The sequence below is a fragment of the Narcine bancroftii genome, chromosome 1 (assembly GCF_036971445.1).
Source record: "Narcine bancroftii isolate sNarBan1 chromosome 1, sNarBan1.hap1, whole genome shotgun sequence".
Lineage (NCBI taxonomy): Eukaryota > Metazoa > Chordata > Chondrichthyes > Torpediniformes > Narcinidae > Narcine > Narcine bancroftii.
In genome coordinates, this window is record NC_091469.1 from 79,282,652 (window position 1) to 79,300,374 (window position 17,723).

The following is a 17,723-nucleotide window of genomic DNA, read 5'->3' on the forward strand; positions in this document are numbered from 1 at the left end:
GGTTCCAATACAGGGTCAGTGATCTGAAATGTGACTCTGGTTTTCTCTCCACAGAAGAGCTACTGGTGTTTCCATTACTTTTTGTTTGCATTTTCCCTAGTTTGCTCTCGTAAAGTATTAAATTGTTAATTTTGTAAACTTTGCATATTTTAACAGAAGCTTCTGATTCTTTTTCAGATCAAATTTGAATCTTGTATATTCTTTGGCTTGGCTTCGCGGAGGAAGATTTATGGAGGGGGTAAATGTCCACGTCAGCTGCAGGCTCGTTTGTGGCTGACAAGTCCGATGCGGGACAGGCAGACACGGTTGCAGCGGAAAATTGGTTGGTTGGGGTTGGGTGTTGGGTTTTCCCTCCTTTGTCTTTGTCAGTGAGGTGGGTTCTGCGGTTTTCTTCAAAGGAGGTTGCTGCCCGCCGAACTGTGAGGCACCAAGATGCACGGTTTGAGGCGATATCAGCCCACTGGCGGTGGTCAATGTGGCAGGCACCAAGAGATTTCTTTAGGCAGTCCTTGTATCTCTTCTTTGGTGCACCTCTGTCACGGTGGCCAGTGGAGAGCTCGCCATATAACACGATCTTGGGAAGGCGATGGTCCTCCATTCTGGAGACGTGACCCATCCAGCGCAGCTGGATCTTCAGCAGCGTGGACTCGATGCTGTCGACCTCTACCATCTCGAGTACTTCGATGTTAGGGATGAAGTCACTCCAATGAATGTTGAGGATGGAGTGGAGACAACGCTGGTGGAAGCGTTCTAGGAGCCGTAGGTGATGCCGGTAGAGGACTCATGATTCGGAGCCGAACAGGAGTGTGGGTATGACAATGGCTCTGAATACGCTAATCTTTGTGAGGTTTTTCAGTTGGTTGTTTTTCCAGACTCTTTTGTGTAGTCTTCCAAAGGCGCTATTTGCCTTGGCGAGTCTGTTGTCTATCTTGTTGTTGATCCTTGCATCCGATGAAATGGTGCAGCCGAGGTAGGTAAACTGGTTGACCGTTTTGAGTTTTGTGTGCCTGATGGAGATGTGGGGGGGGGGCTGGTAGTCATGGTGGGGAGCTGGCTGATGGAGGACCTCAGTTTTCTTCAGGCTGACTTCCAGGCCAAACATTTTGGCAGTTTCCGCAAAACAGGACGTCAAGCGCTGAAGAGCTGGCTCTGATTGGGCAACTAAAGCGGCATCGTCTGCAAAGAGTAGTTCACGGAAAAGTTGCTCTTGTGTCTTGGTGTGAGCTTGCAGGCGCCTCAGATTGAAGAGACTGCCATCCGTGCGGTACCGGATGTAAACAGCGTCTTCATTGTTGACGTCTTTCATGGCTTGTTTCAGCTTCATGCTGAAGAAGATTGAAAAGAGGGTTGGTGCAAGAACGCAGCCTTGCTTCACGCCATTGTTAATGGAGAAGGGTTCAGAGAGCTCATTGCTGTATCTGACCCGACCTTGTTGGTTTTCGTGCAGTTGGATAACCATGTTGAGGAACTTTGGGGGGCATCCGAGGCGCTCTAGTATTTGCCAAAGCCCTTTCCTGCTCACGGTGTCGAAGGCTTTGGTGAGGTCAACAAAGGTGATGTAGAGTCCTTTGTTTTGTTCTCTGCACTTTTCTTGGAGCTGTCTGAGGGCAAAGACCATGTCAGTAGTTCCTCTGTTTGCGCGAAAGCCGCACTGTGATTCTGGGAGAACATTCTCGGTGACACTATGTATTATTCTATTTAGGAGAATCCTAGCGAAGATTTTGCCTGCAATGGAGAGCAGCATGATTCCCCTGTAGTTTGAGCAGTGTGATTTCTTGCCTTTGTTTTTGTACAAGGTGATGATGATGGCATCACGAAGGTCCTGAGGCAGCTTTCCTTGGTCCCAGCAGAGCTTGAAAAACTCATGCAATTTGGCATGCAGAGTTTTGCTGCCAGCCTTCCAGACCTCTGGGGGGGATTCCATCCATACCTGCTGCTTTGCCACTTTTCAGTTGTTCAATTGCCTTATATGTCTCTTCCCGGGTGAGGACCTCATCCAGCTCTAGCCTTAGGGGCTGTTGAGGGAGCTGGAGCAGGGCGGATTCTTGGACTGAGCGGTTGGCACTGAAAAGAGATTGTAAGTGTTCTGACCATCGGTTGAGGATGGAGATCTTGTCGCTGAGGAGGACTTTGCCGTCTGAGCTGCGCAGTGGGCTTTGGACGTGGGGTGAGGGCCCGTACACAACCTTTAGAGCCTCGTAAAAACCCCTGAAGTCGCCAATGTCCGCGCTGAGCTGGGTTCGTTTGGCGAGGCTAGTCCACCACTCATTTTGGATCTCCCGGAGTTTGCGCTGAAGATGGCTGCATGCGCGACGGAAGGCTTGCTTCTTCTCTGGCCAGGACGGCTTTGCAAGGTGAGCCTGGTGGGCAGCTCGCTTCTTTGCCAGCAGCTCCTGGATTTCCTGGTTGTTTTCGTCGAACCAGTCCTTGTTTTTCCTGGAGTAGAAGCCCAGTACCTCTTCAGTGGATTGCAGTATGGTAGTCTTCAGCTGATCCCAGAGAGTTTCAGGGGACGAATCTGTGAGGCAGATTGCATCCTCGAGCTTTACTTTGAGGTTTGCCTGGAAGTTTCCTCTCACTTGTATATATTATTGGGACAAATTACATTCAAAATAATTGCTTTTCAATATTTTAATGATATAATTAGACCTTTCAAAACTTTGAATAATATTGCAGCTTTTAATTTTTACCAGGGATATTTAGTAGAATTATTTCAAATAATCCTGGCAAACTGCTCAATATCCTATCATAATTAGGGATAGCAGGAGTAATTTTGGGATCTGGTTAGAGATCACAGACAGAGGTCAATAAACTTCAGGGAATCAGAAATCATTATCTTCGATCCAGTGGTGGAAATGCCTCAAATTGCACCAGTGCTGTAACACCAATGATCATCGATTTTGAAGGAAGCTGCTCACAAAGATCATGTGATCGCTGCAGTGAGGACTTCCACATTCCCTGCTTTTGCTGCTGCGCGTTGTAAGTTCAGCAGGATTCCTGGTGCATGTCAGTTCTGATGCCAATAAACTGGTTTAGCAGCCAGTCACTTTAAATATTCACAAATAACAAGGAGTAATTCCCAGCTCCAAATATGATTGTTATTGAAGGCAAAATATATAAATATAAAAACATAAAAATCTAATTCTTTCAACTATTAATAGAATATAATTACAACACTGACATAGAAAATCAGAATATGAAGCCCTTTACTTGAGTGAAAACCTGAGTTAACTGAGTTACACTAAGATCCCATGGTGCTTCTCAGATGATCAACATTCATCAATAGGAATGCCAGAATGCGATGATGCACTCGAGATTTAACACAAATGCACCCGAGGTGAAAAGCAAAACAACACAGGACTACCAAGTGCTAGTGGAAGCTCCGGTGGAACTTCTGAAAGGAGCTTTACGAAAGCAGCTGCAGGAGTGGTAACAGCCAAAGCACAAGAGAAGTGAAAGGAACGGCTTGCCCAAGGTCGCATCCAGTCCACGGGCTCTGCAGGCAAAAGTTGGCAAGGAGGACTCCTAAAGGGCCTTGGGTGTTAGCCGCTTTCAAGATTGCTTTGGATGTTCTGAACAAGGAGCTTGGATTCCTCGCTGGAACAAACAATATTTTACATATTTTTGGGTGTAGAGGTTGCGGGAGTGCAATCCACGAACATTTAGGTCTCTTTTGCATCTCTTTTTATTATTGGTGGGGGCAACAAGCCAGTTTGTCCTTACATCAAATATTGATAAATTTTGTGGAATTATGTCCATGACAATCAAAGAATATTGAGGCTTCTAAACATATCAGAGGTTAAGTGTTATGTTTTTGGTGGTAGATATTTGCAACCTGCTTGTTATCACTGGATGTGGTAGTTGTGCTTCACCGAAGTGACTACCATGCTCAGCTTCATTACCACTGATTCCTCTAGGCCACAGCTTGGATCATTTTCTGGACAAATGTGCAAGGTTGAAGACTGACACTTTGCTTACAAATCTGACCATTCTTACACATTTGCTGTAATGGCCATAGACTGTTGCTTTGCTATTGATACAAGATGATGTCACTGCACTCATGTATGATTAAGGTCACCCCTCTTCAACAAGGAGTATTTCTCAATTTGAGGATTTCCTTTCTATTTTTGGGTCTGACCACAGGAGTGCCCAGGGTTTCCTCATCAGTTACTGGGAAGCTTTCATCCTGTGGAGTCCGCTTTCTTTGTAATTTGCTGTACATGCCTACCTATTCCGGAAGTCTGTGCGGGGATATCAGCCAGAACCTTGGATATACTTTCTTGCTGTTCCACACAAATTTGATTGAGTTCCCAAGATGTAAGTACTGCATGGAGCATGGAATGTCCTGCGGCCCCCAACTTTATCTCCTATTATTCCAAATTCTCCCTGCTTTTCTACTTCTTTGCATGTAAGAGTCATAACCATTTGTTTTGCCCAAATTGGGACATAATCTAAACAAGTGCTGTGGAGATACATAGTCAGAGTGAATAGTCTCCACTTAGGAGTTAGTGTTTTCCTGCACTAAATTTGCACTGATGCAGGAAGCCCCTAAATGAGAAGGTCAGAAACTGGGACTGTTAGGTAACAATATCTCATGAGTATGATTTTTTTTCCTTCATTGCTATGTCATCAATGAGTACATGTGGAGGATTGATACATTATTCAGTGACAATATAGTTGTGAGGTCTCCATCTCTTGATCTTTGACTGCCAAACATGGAAAGACTCCATTTATGTCCAATATCTTGGCCTTTGTAATATGCATAGAAGGGGGACAAGATCTCCTCCTTGTCCCCCTGTTCTTTGCTCCCTTCTCCTGCAAAGGGGAAAGGGGAAGACCAATGGATGAGAAATGGCTTATGAATGGGATTTGTTAAATATGGCAGGTCAGGGGCTTGGGATAAATGAAGACGCATCTACAAATGGTAGATGGAATGATGGGGATGTGAAGAAGGAATGATGCATTTGCAACAGAAGAGTGAGATGCAATGTGGAATGAAGTGCTCGTGAAGAGTAAGGAGGCTGTCATCAATCTGTACACAAATGTATCGCCATTCTTGTTTATATGGGGTCATTATCCCTCTCCAGTAAGGAATGCAGACTGTAATCCTCAGCTCCTGCTGTTGAGCTGTGCAACTTTCTGCAGCCCTGGCTTTGTTCCGCCAGCAAGATTCTTTTTCCAACTGCAAAGAAGGCTATTTTCATATCTGGCCTGAAAGCTCTCAACGTCACACCTCGTCAAAGGGGCAGCTGCTCTTGCTGTGTTCACCACTACGCCACCAGCAGTTTCTTCCTGTCCTTCGCAACTTGCTGCGTTGCAGTGCTCATCTAAACTTTGGAATTGAAATGGTCTCAAGAGAGTTATCATCATTCTCAATCATCTCCATTGGTCAAGAAACCCAGAGGTGGTATGCTGATCCATCACTGATCCATCACTGAGAGCTATAGTGCCCTTCCAGATTTTGTGAGATACCAACCATTCCCCCAACATAGAAATCCAACCACTGTTTTTCTTTCAACATATCACGGCCACCTGCATTGTAATTTGATGCCCTCTTCCTAAAACACCCATCTCACCCGACCTTTGTCTGTTTTTTCCTTTGGACATAAATGCAAATGTTCTCTGAAGAGCACAGTTACCTTATTTTGGTAAACTTTAATTTCTTCATATGTATGCGTCTGCCATGCCAACTGCTGAAGTTCCTCCACCGTATATTGACAAGTTTCCAAGTGGGACTTTATAATATTCTGTGCGATGCGATCTGAGGGATCACAGCATATAAAATAAAGAAATAAATTAATGGATAGATGCATTCATGTAAATTCCAACACCATGAAGACAATCCAAAATCTTGAGTTGGCAATTAATAGAGTTTGTTTTAAAGATTATTACACTGATAGAGGTATGAAGAAGCTGCCACATTCTGCAGTGATGCTCCATTTATGTCCAGCAGCTTATTTCCATAAAAAAAGATGAAAAATTAAAGGACCATCAAAACCTTTTGGTTCTTGTACTTTGGTCATTTTTGACAGTCACAACTAGATCCATTTACCATGACACCATGCTGCACAATCTGGAGCCTTTATACTAGTTGTTCCCTTTACATATTTTTGTTATTTATTTCTGTATACTTTAGTTTCTACAAAGACATTCTGGCCAATTTCTAACTTCCTAATTATTCATGCATGCACATTGGCACTAGAATAATTTGCTTGAACTTCAAAACTCTTTTAAAGATGGCATCCTTTATAAGAAGAGGAAGTGGGCCAAGGAAAATGGCAGATAGAATTTAACTCTGACAAGTGCAAAGGGATACATTTTGGGAAGTTAAACCAGGGCAGGATATATACTGTATGCAGGGCCATGGGAAGTACTGTAGAACAGAGAAACCAAATAGTACAAGTATATCGTTGCCTGAAAGTGGTGAGACAGGTAGACAGGATGATGAAGGTGTCTGGCATACTTACTTTAATCAGTCAGGGCACTGAGTGCAGGAGTTGGTACATTATGTTATGGCTGTTGAAGGCATTGGTAAGACTGCATTTGGAACATTGTATGCAGTGATGGTCACCACATCACAAGTGCAAGGATGTGACTAAGTCACAAAGGATATGGAGAAGATTCACAGAGATATTGCTGCGACTTGAGGAACTGAAGTTTGATAGGAATGGGATTGATTTATCTGAAGCAAAAGAGGCTGAAAGTTGACCTTATCGAGGCTTACACATGTAAGATGGACTGTCACAATCTTTTTCCCAGGTCAGAGGAATTTAAAACGAAATGAGAAGAAAAGAATTTAGGGAGGACTGAGAGACTTTTTTTTTCCACAAAGAGGATTATGGGTAAATTAAATGAGCTGCCATGGTAAGTGATAAGGTGGGTACAATTACAAAATTTAAAAGACATTTGTATTGTCACAAATATTATTGCAGCATGGTTAGCGCAGCTCTTAGCACAAAGCTATTAAGTGCCAGCAGCCTGGTTTCAAAGCCATTGCTGTCTTTGAGGAGTTTGTATGTTCTCCCCATGTTTGCATTGATCCAATGGGTCCTCCAGTTTCTTCCCACCCTCCAAAACATGTACAGTGTTTTTAGCTTTGGGCTGATAGGCCGGAAGGGCCTGTAAATGTGCTGTATGTCTAAATTTTTTAAAAAAGGATACATGGATAGAAAAGGCTTCAGGGATATGGGTCAAATTAAAGCAAATGGGATGAGCACAGGAAGACCCCTTGGACCTATAGGTCTGAAGGCCTTGTTTCTGAGTCCTATGATTTCTCCTACTTCTGATGTAGTTGGCAGCATGACGACTGAGTAGCTGACAAGTAGGAAACATTGTTTAGAAAATGTCAGTGCGCAAAACCAGATGAATGTCATGGGGAAAATCAGGGACCATAGTATTGTGATATCACAACGTTTCTCTCCATGAGATCAATCTGCATTGACTCTGTCCCTCTGTTGCTATGGAAAACCTATTTTACCTATTCCTTGTACAGTTTTAGGCTATGTTCAAAAATGCATCTGCACTTTGATTGTTGCACGATGACTAACTCATGTTGAATAAAAATGATTAACTTTAAAATTAAATGTATTTAAAATAGCATAATAGCAGCAATTCTGTGGTAATGGTGTGGAGAGAAGGAATTGCAGGTGGTTTCTGCACAGTTATATAGTTACTGTACTGTAAATATGCTTTAAGTGGAATCAGTAACTTAACCTATATCATTGGATCAGTGAAAGTATTACATTGAACTAATTTTATTTTTTTATAGCTTTCAATTTCAATTATTTATGCATACATTGGACTACTAACAAAATAAAATAATACGGAAGTTGTTAAATGTTAAGTTCATTCTTCCTGAGCGTTGAGCCACATGTGGACTTAACTCATAAAGATATCCCCTGTACTTGATCTTGCTCAGGTATAAACAGAGGGAATTGCAGGTTCTCATTCTTGAGTTGACATGTTACATACTGCCCTCCAAGTGCTGCAGAAATTCTGACTGAGAAGTGAGATGGCAAGGAATAGACTCATTTTTTGCTGTCTGACTGTTGATGATATTCCAGTTTTCTGTAAAGTAAAATGTTTTGGGCAAACTGCCAAGATCTGTGCAAAGTCTATGTCACACCAACAATCTGCGGTATGCATCCAGCTACATTGATAGTCAATTGAAAGAAAATCCTAATCTGCTCTCTTTCACAGGGAAAAAATCCCTTTCTTAAAGAATAATCCATGCTAGATGCAGGTTTCTGGTCCTTCCCAGATTCTCTTTTTATGAGGATCTAAACCAATTTAGCAATTATGATACTCAAGTTATTCAAAAACCTGCCATGCCAACAATGCCCACAACCTGTGAATGAATTGTTGCTGCAGGAACAATTCAAAAAAATGTATGGTATTGTGTTATTGACAAGGCTGGGTACTCTAAACTGGAACAAGGTAGTTTCAGTTGAGAAACCTGAAATATGGGTTTTCCCATGCACTGTTCGTAATGCTGTGACCCTGAAGTCTTTAAGGATTACTAGGTTTACAGCATCTGGATTATAGGGAGAGCTTTAGGAGATTGGGATTTTATTCATTAGAACATATATGACTGAGAGGGGACTTGATAGAGGTATTTAAAATTGTGAAAGGAATAGATAGACTAGACATAAACAGACTCTTTCCCCTGAGGGCAGGGGAGGTTGGAACAAGAGGCCATAAGTTAAGGGTAAGGGGGCAACACTTTAGGAGAAGTATTAGAGGTGGCTTTTTCACTCAGTGAGTGGTGGCAGAATAGAATGAACTTCCAAATGAGATAGTTGCATAAGGGTCCCTTCTGTCATTTAAGAGAAGGTTGGATGTGTACATGGAGGTGAGGGGGTTGGAGGGTTATTGGTGGTGAGCTGAGGTTTGAGATAGTGGAGTTGTTCTAGTGAACTGGTGCGGACTCGAAAGGCCAACCTAGCCTGTTTCCGCTCCATAAATGGTTATATGGTTATGTAGGTAGGACACATGGAGACATCTTTTTCATCATTGCAGTCAGCCCAATCCCATTTGGATGTGAACAACTCAATACTGCAAAGAAGCTCTCAAACTCTGATGTTGAATCTGTTCTTTCTTTGTCAATACAGGTTGAATACCCCTTATCCTAAATGCATGGGACCTTAAATGTTTCAAATTTTTGATTTTTTTCAGATTTTGGAATAATAATTTGTACGTACCAAAAAAAACTTGATCTCTGCTTACAAAAGAAGATAAATGCAACACAAAAATATTGGAAATTCTGCTGGATGGCAAAAAGCACAGTGAGTAATGCATGTAGGTCTGGGGGAGATGATGGTTGGTAACAAACTGGCCAACACTTGTGGCATCATGTCGGCGCTCAAAAAATTTCAGATTTTGGAGCATTTCCGATTTCAGAACATCAGATAAAGGATACTCAACCTGTACCAACATACAAAAACTACGTGCCTTTCCAATCATTTCAAAAGCTTAAATGTTCAGTCAACCTCAAGAAACAGATATGGCATCATTACATTTCTACTGCCTAATTTCTCAATCATAATTACCAATCAGGGGTTAATCTACCATTTAACATTTTGATCTTATAGAACTGTCTGTGTTTAATTTGGTGTTGGATTTTACAAAGAAGTAAGATTAGTCGCTGAGAGATAAACAAGAAAATCTGCAGAGCCCCAGTGGGGTCCAGTGCAATACACAAAGGTGCTGGAGAAACTCAGCAAGTCATGCAGAATTCATGGAAAGCAAAAGGCAGTTGACATTTGGGGCCTGAACCCTTCTTCAGGAGTGCCAAAAATCAGATGCCTGAATAAAATGGTGCAGGGGAGATGGTAAGGAGGAGGAACACAAGCTAACAGGCAAGAGGTAATAGGTGGATGCAGGTGGGAGGGTAGAAGAGAAAGAGCTGAGAAGGGCAAGGGGGACAGGGCAGAGATGAAGAAATATAGCACTCTGATGGGAGAAGAAGGGGAAGGGGGTGGGAGCTGGAGGAAGGGATGAGGGAAAGAGAGTTTGAGGAGGGGATTAAAGAAAATTGGAGGTTGATATTGATGTCATCTGGTTGGAGACTACTGAGACGGGATACAAGGTGTTGCTCCTCCGATTTGCAGGTGGCTTTAACTTGGCAGTAAATGAGGCCTTGGACAGACATGTCGGTGTGGCAATAGGTATGGAATTGAAGTGGTTGGCCTCTGGGAGGTCCTTGTTGTTGCAGATCTTCAATAAAACAATCTCCCAGTCTACATCCAGTCTGCCCAATGTAGAAGAGGCCATATTAGGAGTATTGGATGAAGTATATTACCTCTGCAGATTCACAGGTGGAGTGTTGCTTCACTTAGCAGGACTGATTGGAGCTCTGAATAATGATGAAGGAAAAGGTGCAAATACAAGTGTTGCATTCCTTGAGGCCACAGGGGTAGGTGCCAAATTGGTAATTGGAGGAAAGTGATCAGTAGATGACAGTGGTGTGGAGGGAATGATCCCTATGGAAAGTAAGAAAGATATGTCTGGTGGTGGGATCCTGTTATAAGTAGCAGGAATTAAGGAGAATGTCATGTTGGATGTGGTGGCAGGTGAGTTGATGGGTGAAGACAAAATTAATCTGTTCTTGATACATCTGGAGGGGTAAGGGGCTAGCTAGGGCAGATGTGCCGGAAATGAAGGAGATAAAGATGAGAAGTGAATTAATGGCAGTAGAGGTGAAACATGTTTTCTGAGGGAGGACATCTCAGATGTCTTTGAATGGAAGTCCTCATCCTGGGAGTAGATGCGGCAGAAACTGAGGAAGTGAGAGAAAGGAATATAATCTTTGCATGAGACAGTTGGGGGGGGGGGGGGGGAGGGAGGATTGGGGGGGAAGAGATGAAGTCAAAGTAGCTGGAAGATAGTGGGTTTATAAACTATGTCTAAAGGGGATAGAGTTGACAGGGATGGATCAAGTGAATTTGAGGTCAGGGTGAAAGTTGGTAGTAAAGTTGATTAAGTTGACATGCATGCAGGAGGCAGCACCAATGTACGGTAGTCATCAGAAAGGGTTGAGGAGCCTTACCTGTGTAGGCTTTCAGCATAGATTTCTCCACATATCGAGGAGGTGTAGTGGGATCTATGTGAGTACCCATGGTAATGCCTTTAATTTGGAAAAAAAGTGGAATGAGCCAAGGAGAAGATATAGAGGTTGAGTACAAATTCTGCCAGGCGGAGGAGAGTAGTGGTGGAAGGGGTCTGTTGTAGAGGAAGACGCCTCATTTGTTGGGTATGGAAGTGTATAGAACTGGACAATCATGATGAAAGTTATTGAAATGATGTGGCTCAGATGTAGGTGGGAAGGGACTGGACCAAGGGGGACAAAACGGTGTTAAGTTGAGGTATAATGATTCCAGTTTGAAGGGCCAGAAGCATGCAGAGACCATGAGCCTACCAGAGTAATTGGGTTTGTGATTTGTGGATAGCCCATTTGACCCTTGGAACCTGCTCTACCATTCATTTGAGGTCTTGGTTGATCTTATCTTTGTCCTCCATATTCTCTCACTTTATTCCATAATCCACAGTGCAAATTATTAATACACTGCATATGATAATCATTGCAGCTTGAAAGCAATTATTTTGATGAGAAGTACTTTGGATTGTCAAGGGATATGATAAACATGGCAGAAATTGAAGTAGATGTTCTCTCTTTGCCTTTTCTATATCAGAGTGGAGCATTTTCAAAGCATTCACGAGGCTTCAGGGATATCATTAATATCATTATACTTGGGTTACACGACTTAAATCAATAATAATGATTAACAAAAAGCCATTAGCTTTAAATGAACAAAAACAAAAAGTTGAACAGCTAATTGTGAGTACCATTTAAATTCTTGGAGTGATCAATGCAAGAACTCAAGGATAGAAATGACAGATTACAATCTATTTTAATGAAGTATGTATTTTCTGTTGTGCAAACCCTAGCTACTGACATTCAATAGCCATCTTATTGCCCGAGAGCTGCAAACATGTAAGAAAAGATATAGCAACAACAGTAGACCACGTGGGTCATACAGTCCTTGAGTTTTCACCAAATTTTACCTTATTTCAATTTGCAAAAATGTATTTGTTTTATCCATGGTTCCTTAACCAGAATAGAGAATTCTAGATTCACGAACTTCTTGTGAAGAAATTTCTCTTGATCTTAGTCCAAAAGGATCAGTCCCAAGTCCGCTATCCCAGTTCTAGAATCTCCAAACAGGAAATCATTCTCTCAGTACTGATGGTCCAATTACAGCAATGAGCCAAGGTTGCCTTTTGTACAGCAATTCACACTGCCGAATACACAAACCAGCACTGGTATTTGCTTACTTAAAAAGCATTACATCTGACTTATTTTACCAGGTGCTCAGAATTGGAGGGACCAAAAACAATTAAATAAAGGAATTTCCAGGTTTAACTTAAACATTTTCTACCATACTGTTACTCTCAGTCCACAGGAAATATTTAAACAAATACTCACTGTTTACGAATATTGAAGTTACTGAGGCATATCCACACTTTGAAGTCATCAAACTGTAATTAGTATTTTGGCTGCAGATACTGAAATGAGTTTAGTTGTAACCATTTTCACTTCTTCTGCAAACATGTTTTGTTATTGTCTCAGCCATCCCTTTTGCTTTGCTCCATCATTATTTTTGTGTTTTTGTTGTATTAATTGTACCTACTTTCCAGTCAATCACATCACAGACTATGGTTTCCTTTCTCCCTGGCTGTTAGTTTTCATTTTCTTATGCTCTTGCTACTTATTCACAGTTAAATTCCGATCTTCCTGTTTTCTCTCTCTCTCTCTCTCTCTCACACACACACACACACACACACACACACACACACACACACACACACACACACACACACACACACACACACACACACACACACACACACACACACACACACACACACACACATATCTTTGTTTGAAATGTTACCTGCAGCTGCACATCAGTTTACATTAACTCACTGTGCAGAAGCTTCAGCATTTAAACACTTATGTCCAATCAAGAGTGTGTGTTATATAGTCAGGATAATTGAACTATTTTGTCTTCTTTTCTTTGGCTTGGCTTCGCGGACGAAGATTTATGGAGGGGGTAAAAAGTCCACGTCAGCTGCAGGCTCGTTTGTGGCTGACAAGTCCGATGCGGGACAGGCAGACACGATTGCAGCGGTTGCAAGGGAAAATTGGTTGGTTGGGGTTGGGTGTTGGGTTTTTCCTCCTTTGCCTTTTGTCAGTGAGGTGGGCTCTGCGGTCTTCTTCAAAGGAGGCTGCTGCCCGCCAAACTGTGAGGCGCCAAGATGCACGGTTTGAGGCGTTATCAGCCCACTGGCGGTGGTCAATGTGGCAGGCACCAAGAGATTTCTTTAGGCAGTCCTTGTACCTTTTCTTTGGTGAACCTCTGTCACGGTGGCCAGTGGAGAGCTCGCCATATAATACGATCTTGGGAAGGCGATGGTCCTCCATTCTGGAGACGTGACCCATCCAGCGCAGCTGGATCTTCAGCAGCGTGGACTCGATGCTGTCGACCTCTGCCATCTCGAGTACCTCGACGTTAGGGGTGTAAGCGCTCCAATGGATGTTGAGGATGGAGCGGAGACAACGCTGGTGGAAGCGTTCTAGGAGCCGTAGGTGGTGCCGGTAGAGGACCCATGATTCGGAGCCGAACAGGAGTGTGGGTATGACAACGGCTCTGTATACGCTTATCTTTGTGAGGTTTTTCAGTTGGTTGTTTTTCCAGACTCTTTTGTAATCATGTAAGAATACACCCTTTTCACTGTAGTAACTGTAGTGCACCACTGTAGGGCGCATATATATGCGAGTGTGTAAACAGTTTCCTGAGATGGTGGAAGACATCAGTAAGCAAAGTCTCTTTTGTTATTTGAATCTTGCATCTCTAACTTATTTAAGAAGCCTCCCAAATAACACAGAGATGTAACATGATGGCAGTGGTATAAGAGAACAAAAATAAAGCCATACAATTGATTGTAAGTCACTGAAATACGAAGGGTAAGAAGAGAAAATAAAATTACTGGAAAAATTGGCTGGGGCAACAGCAGTTCACCCAGTGATGGTCTGGGAGGCTGAAGACATTGTTGAATTTTTAAAAAGGTTTCAGCAGACATGCAATTTAGCATTCAAAAGCTATTTTACAAATGCGACAGCAGAGGAGAAGATCAATTATATACTTCTCTGGACAGGGGAGTGAGGCCTTGACTTATTTAATAGCTGGGAACTTACAGAGGTGGTGAAACATGATCCAGAGCAGATATTTGCAAAGTTTGCTTCTCACCTTGAACCCAGATCTAATAATAGAATTAAATGCTATGAATTTCAAAGTTTAATGCAAGAGACTGATGAAACTGTGGATAACTTCCTCACTAGACAAAAATTGTTGCTTCAAAATGCAGATTTAAGGATATAGAGGAAAGATTAGTTGATCAACTAACATGGGGAAGTGCTCATCCCAAAATACAAAAGTCTCTTATAGGGAAGGATAGCTTGAAGCTGGCCAAAGCTATGGACACAGACAGAGCCTTCAAAGCCTCGAGGATGCAAATGAAATCCCTTTCTATACAGACCCACCCACAGCAAAGAGAAGGAAGGGTTGATGCTATAAAGAACACAATCAGAAATTGCAAGCCCCCAAGACCTGCAGGAAGTGTGGCAGACAACACCCCTTCAATGAACGAAATAAATGCTCCGTATATGGTTCCGAATGTAGAGCCTGTGGTAAAGCAAACCACTGGGTGAAGATATGCAAGTCTGGTATGAAGAAAACAGTAATACCAGTGAAGAAAAAAGACAAGAAGAAGATCCACCACATGCAAGGAAACAACAATAAGGACTCCGACACCCAGGTACTAGACATAAAATCCATACACCTTCACAAGATGTCGGGTGAGATGAAAGAAGGAAGTGAATTGCACACACAATCCAAAAACAAAGGCAATCCAGAACAAGCCTACGATATTTAACCTAAAGGTGAAGCTGGATACTGGATCACAAAGCAACACCCTTCCACTCAGACTCTAGCGCAGATGTTCCCAGAGAACATAATAAAAGGGTATCCCAAAGTCAGTGCATTGGAAACAGCAAATGTCACATTAACGGCCTATGGTGGACCCATGATCGAGCAGCTAGGGAGAGCTAAGACCAATGGCTGCCATAAGGGAAAGAACGTCCTCTGTACATTCTACTTGGTAGTAACAGATGGACCAGCAATTCTAGGACTGGATAGCTACTGGGAGTTGCAATTGATCTCTGTCAATTATGAGATCCAGATGAAGAAAATATGCCAAAAGCAGTTGTCAGGTGAAGCACAACGAGCTACATCACCGACATGTGTACCATCAACACAGAGTCCAATGGTCACAGCCAAACCCACAAGATGGCGAAGGAACATACTGCCGCCAGTGCGATATCGACAAGAACTATATAAAAATAGTTGTGTAAATAAACTAGTATACGTTCATTGACTTAAGTTTCACTGGAAAGAAAGTGATAAAGAAGACTAATTTTTTTTATCTTGAGAAGGAGGGATGTTATATCGTCAGGATAATGTGAACTATTTGTAACCACGTAAGAATACACCCTTCTCACTGTAATAACTATCGTGAACCACTGTGGGGTGTATATGATTGTGTGAACAGTTTCCTGAGATGGTGGAAGGCATCAGTAATATAATCTCTTTTGTTATTGAATCTTGCATCTCTAAGTTATTTAAGAATCCTCCCAAGTAACACATTCACATAACAGTGTGCAGCCAACAAATGGATTTTGAAAACAAGGACTTTGTGAAATGTTCTTGATTCATTATTGAGAATTTATTATTGTGATCAGCTTTATTGTTTGAGTTGACCTGATGAGCCCTTTATTAAAAAATACAAGATAGATTTTGATGAAAAACTGCCAAGAACTATCAACATAAATGTGTCCTTCACTTTCTGCTGGCAGACAGTTGAACTTTGGATGATATCATGGTGAGACTTAACTCCCACACACAAGTAGGAAAATCATTGGCCCCTAGAATGCTCACAAATATTGAGGTCTGGTGCAAGTGCTGCAGGGGTAATTTTCTATCATGGAAATGCCATGCTGAAAAGAATCAGCCTCTCAGATGAAAACATGCAAAGCCTTTTCTCTTTTGAAGTAGGCTGTGGAATTGAAGGGATTCCCAAAGCCTGTCAATGAAAATATAAAAACTGTTCAAATGGAATCATGCAACTACCTCCTTAAATTAACCTAGGAAGAATGAAGCAAAAGCTCGCATCACTCCCTGCCTTGGTTTAAGACAGAACTGCACAAGCTGGGCTCGGATTTAAAAACTCACTCTCCCAATGCTGATCCACTTGTCCTTGGGGTGTTTTATTCTTTGTCCTTTGCATCTCCATAAAGAAGATAACATCTGTGAAAGTGCACTATATTGCACAGGAAACACGAAACTTCATGAATCAAACTGCCACAGCATTTTAATGTAGAGAACAATGGAAGTGATAAAAATATAACAATTATGTGATATCAGTTGGATAATTTTTTCAACCATTCTTTGGAGATAATACAACAAGTTTAAAACCCTCTGGGATACCAGTTACTCTTAGAATGTACGTTGTCAGGTGTTCTTGTGAGTGGGAACAATTTGCTTTTGGTGCCTTATGCAGGAAATATGAATACTATTGAATAGTGGGCAGTAGTTTCCCTGTTAATGAGCTATGTTGACACCCACCATAAAAGAGTTTAATGTAACCACAGCTGTTTCAGCATGAGTCAACAACAGAGTGGTTAACCTGTGCACCATGAACCAATAATATTTTGTTCATTACTCCCAAATGAATCAATACGATGAACTACAAAGATCTGTCAACCTAATCTGAAGCAACTATAAGATTCTGCTTAGCGGATGAGATTTAACTCAAGATAAATCTGAGCTTAATCATGTATTATGTAATATGGCTGAAAGACTCAAAAGCTCTTGCAAATATCCCTTCACAGCACTCTAGATACATCATTGCCTTCCAATGTCACAGCTGCCTGATTAACTTCTTTATTCTATATATAACCTGACATCTTTTGTTTAAGGGTTTTCTTATGTTTCATGGAGGCCATGCTCTGTAAGTGTTGATGTACTCTATCTCAGGTACTTGTGAACTTAACTCATTCTAATGAGCAACCAGTCAGAAGTGGAATTCTTTTTTGGATTGATCCTAACCTTCAGGAAGGTTACATTGTATTGGGAAAACTTACACAGAGGAGTTGTCAAATGTCACATAAAAAATATGTAGCGTCGCTATTACAATGCCAGAGACCCAACTTTGAATTCAGTAAGGAGATTATGTGTTATCCCCGTGGTTTTCTTTGGGTTTCATGGATTTCTTTTGGGTGGCACAGGCTCATGGGCCAGAAGGACCTGTTATCATGCAGTATATCTAAATATAAATTTTTAAAAAATTATATCACTTTTCAAAGCAAGCATCTCAGCACAAAATGGTTTTTTGGTTGTCAGTGTTGGCTGTAGCCAACAACTATCCTGGTTGGGTGTCAAAAAACGCAGCCCTTTTCTGGTTCTGAGCATTTGCTTGAACTGTGAGAGACTTACCAGTGATTGACAGTGAGGAGAAATTTGAGATTGGTGTCATGTGGCCTCTGTTCAATTGGCTGGACAAGGCTCCAGCAAAGAAACAGACTAAAGGGAGCTGTTCCATTCAAA

The 17,723-nt window shown here is 41.9% G+C and overlaps 1 protein-coding gene across 1 annotated transcript in view; it reads right to left on the reverse strand.

Moving 5' to 3' along the window:
• rorb (RAR-related orphan receptor B) overlaps positions 1–17,723 on the reverse strand; it is a 106,367-nt gene that overhangs the window by 12,487 nt on the left and 76,157 nt on the right. Inside the window, exon 6 of the mRNA XM_069896554.1 lies at positions 5,640–5,761. Coding sequence (XP_069752655.1) covers positions 5,640–5,761 — 122 coding nt within the window. The remainder of the gene's footprint in view (positions 1–5,639; positions 5,762–17,723) is intronic.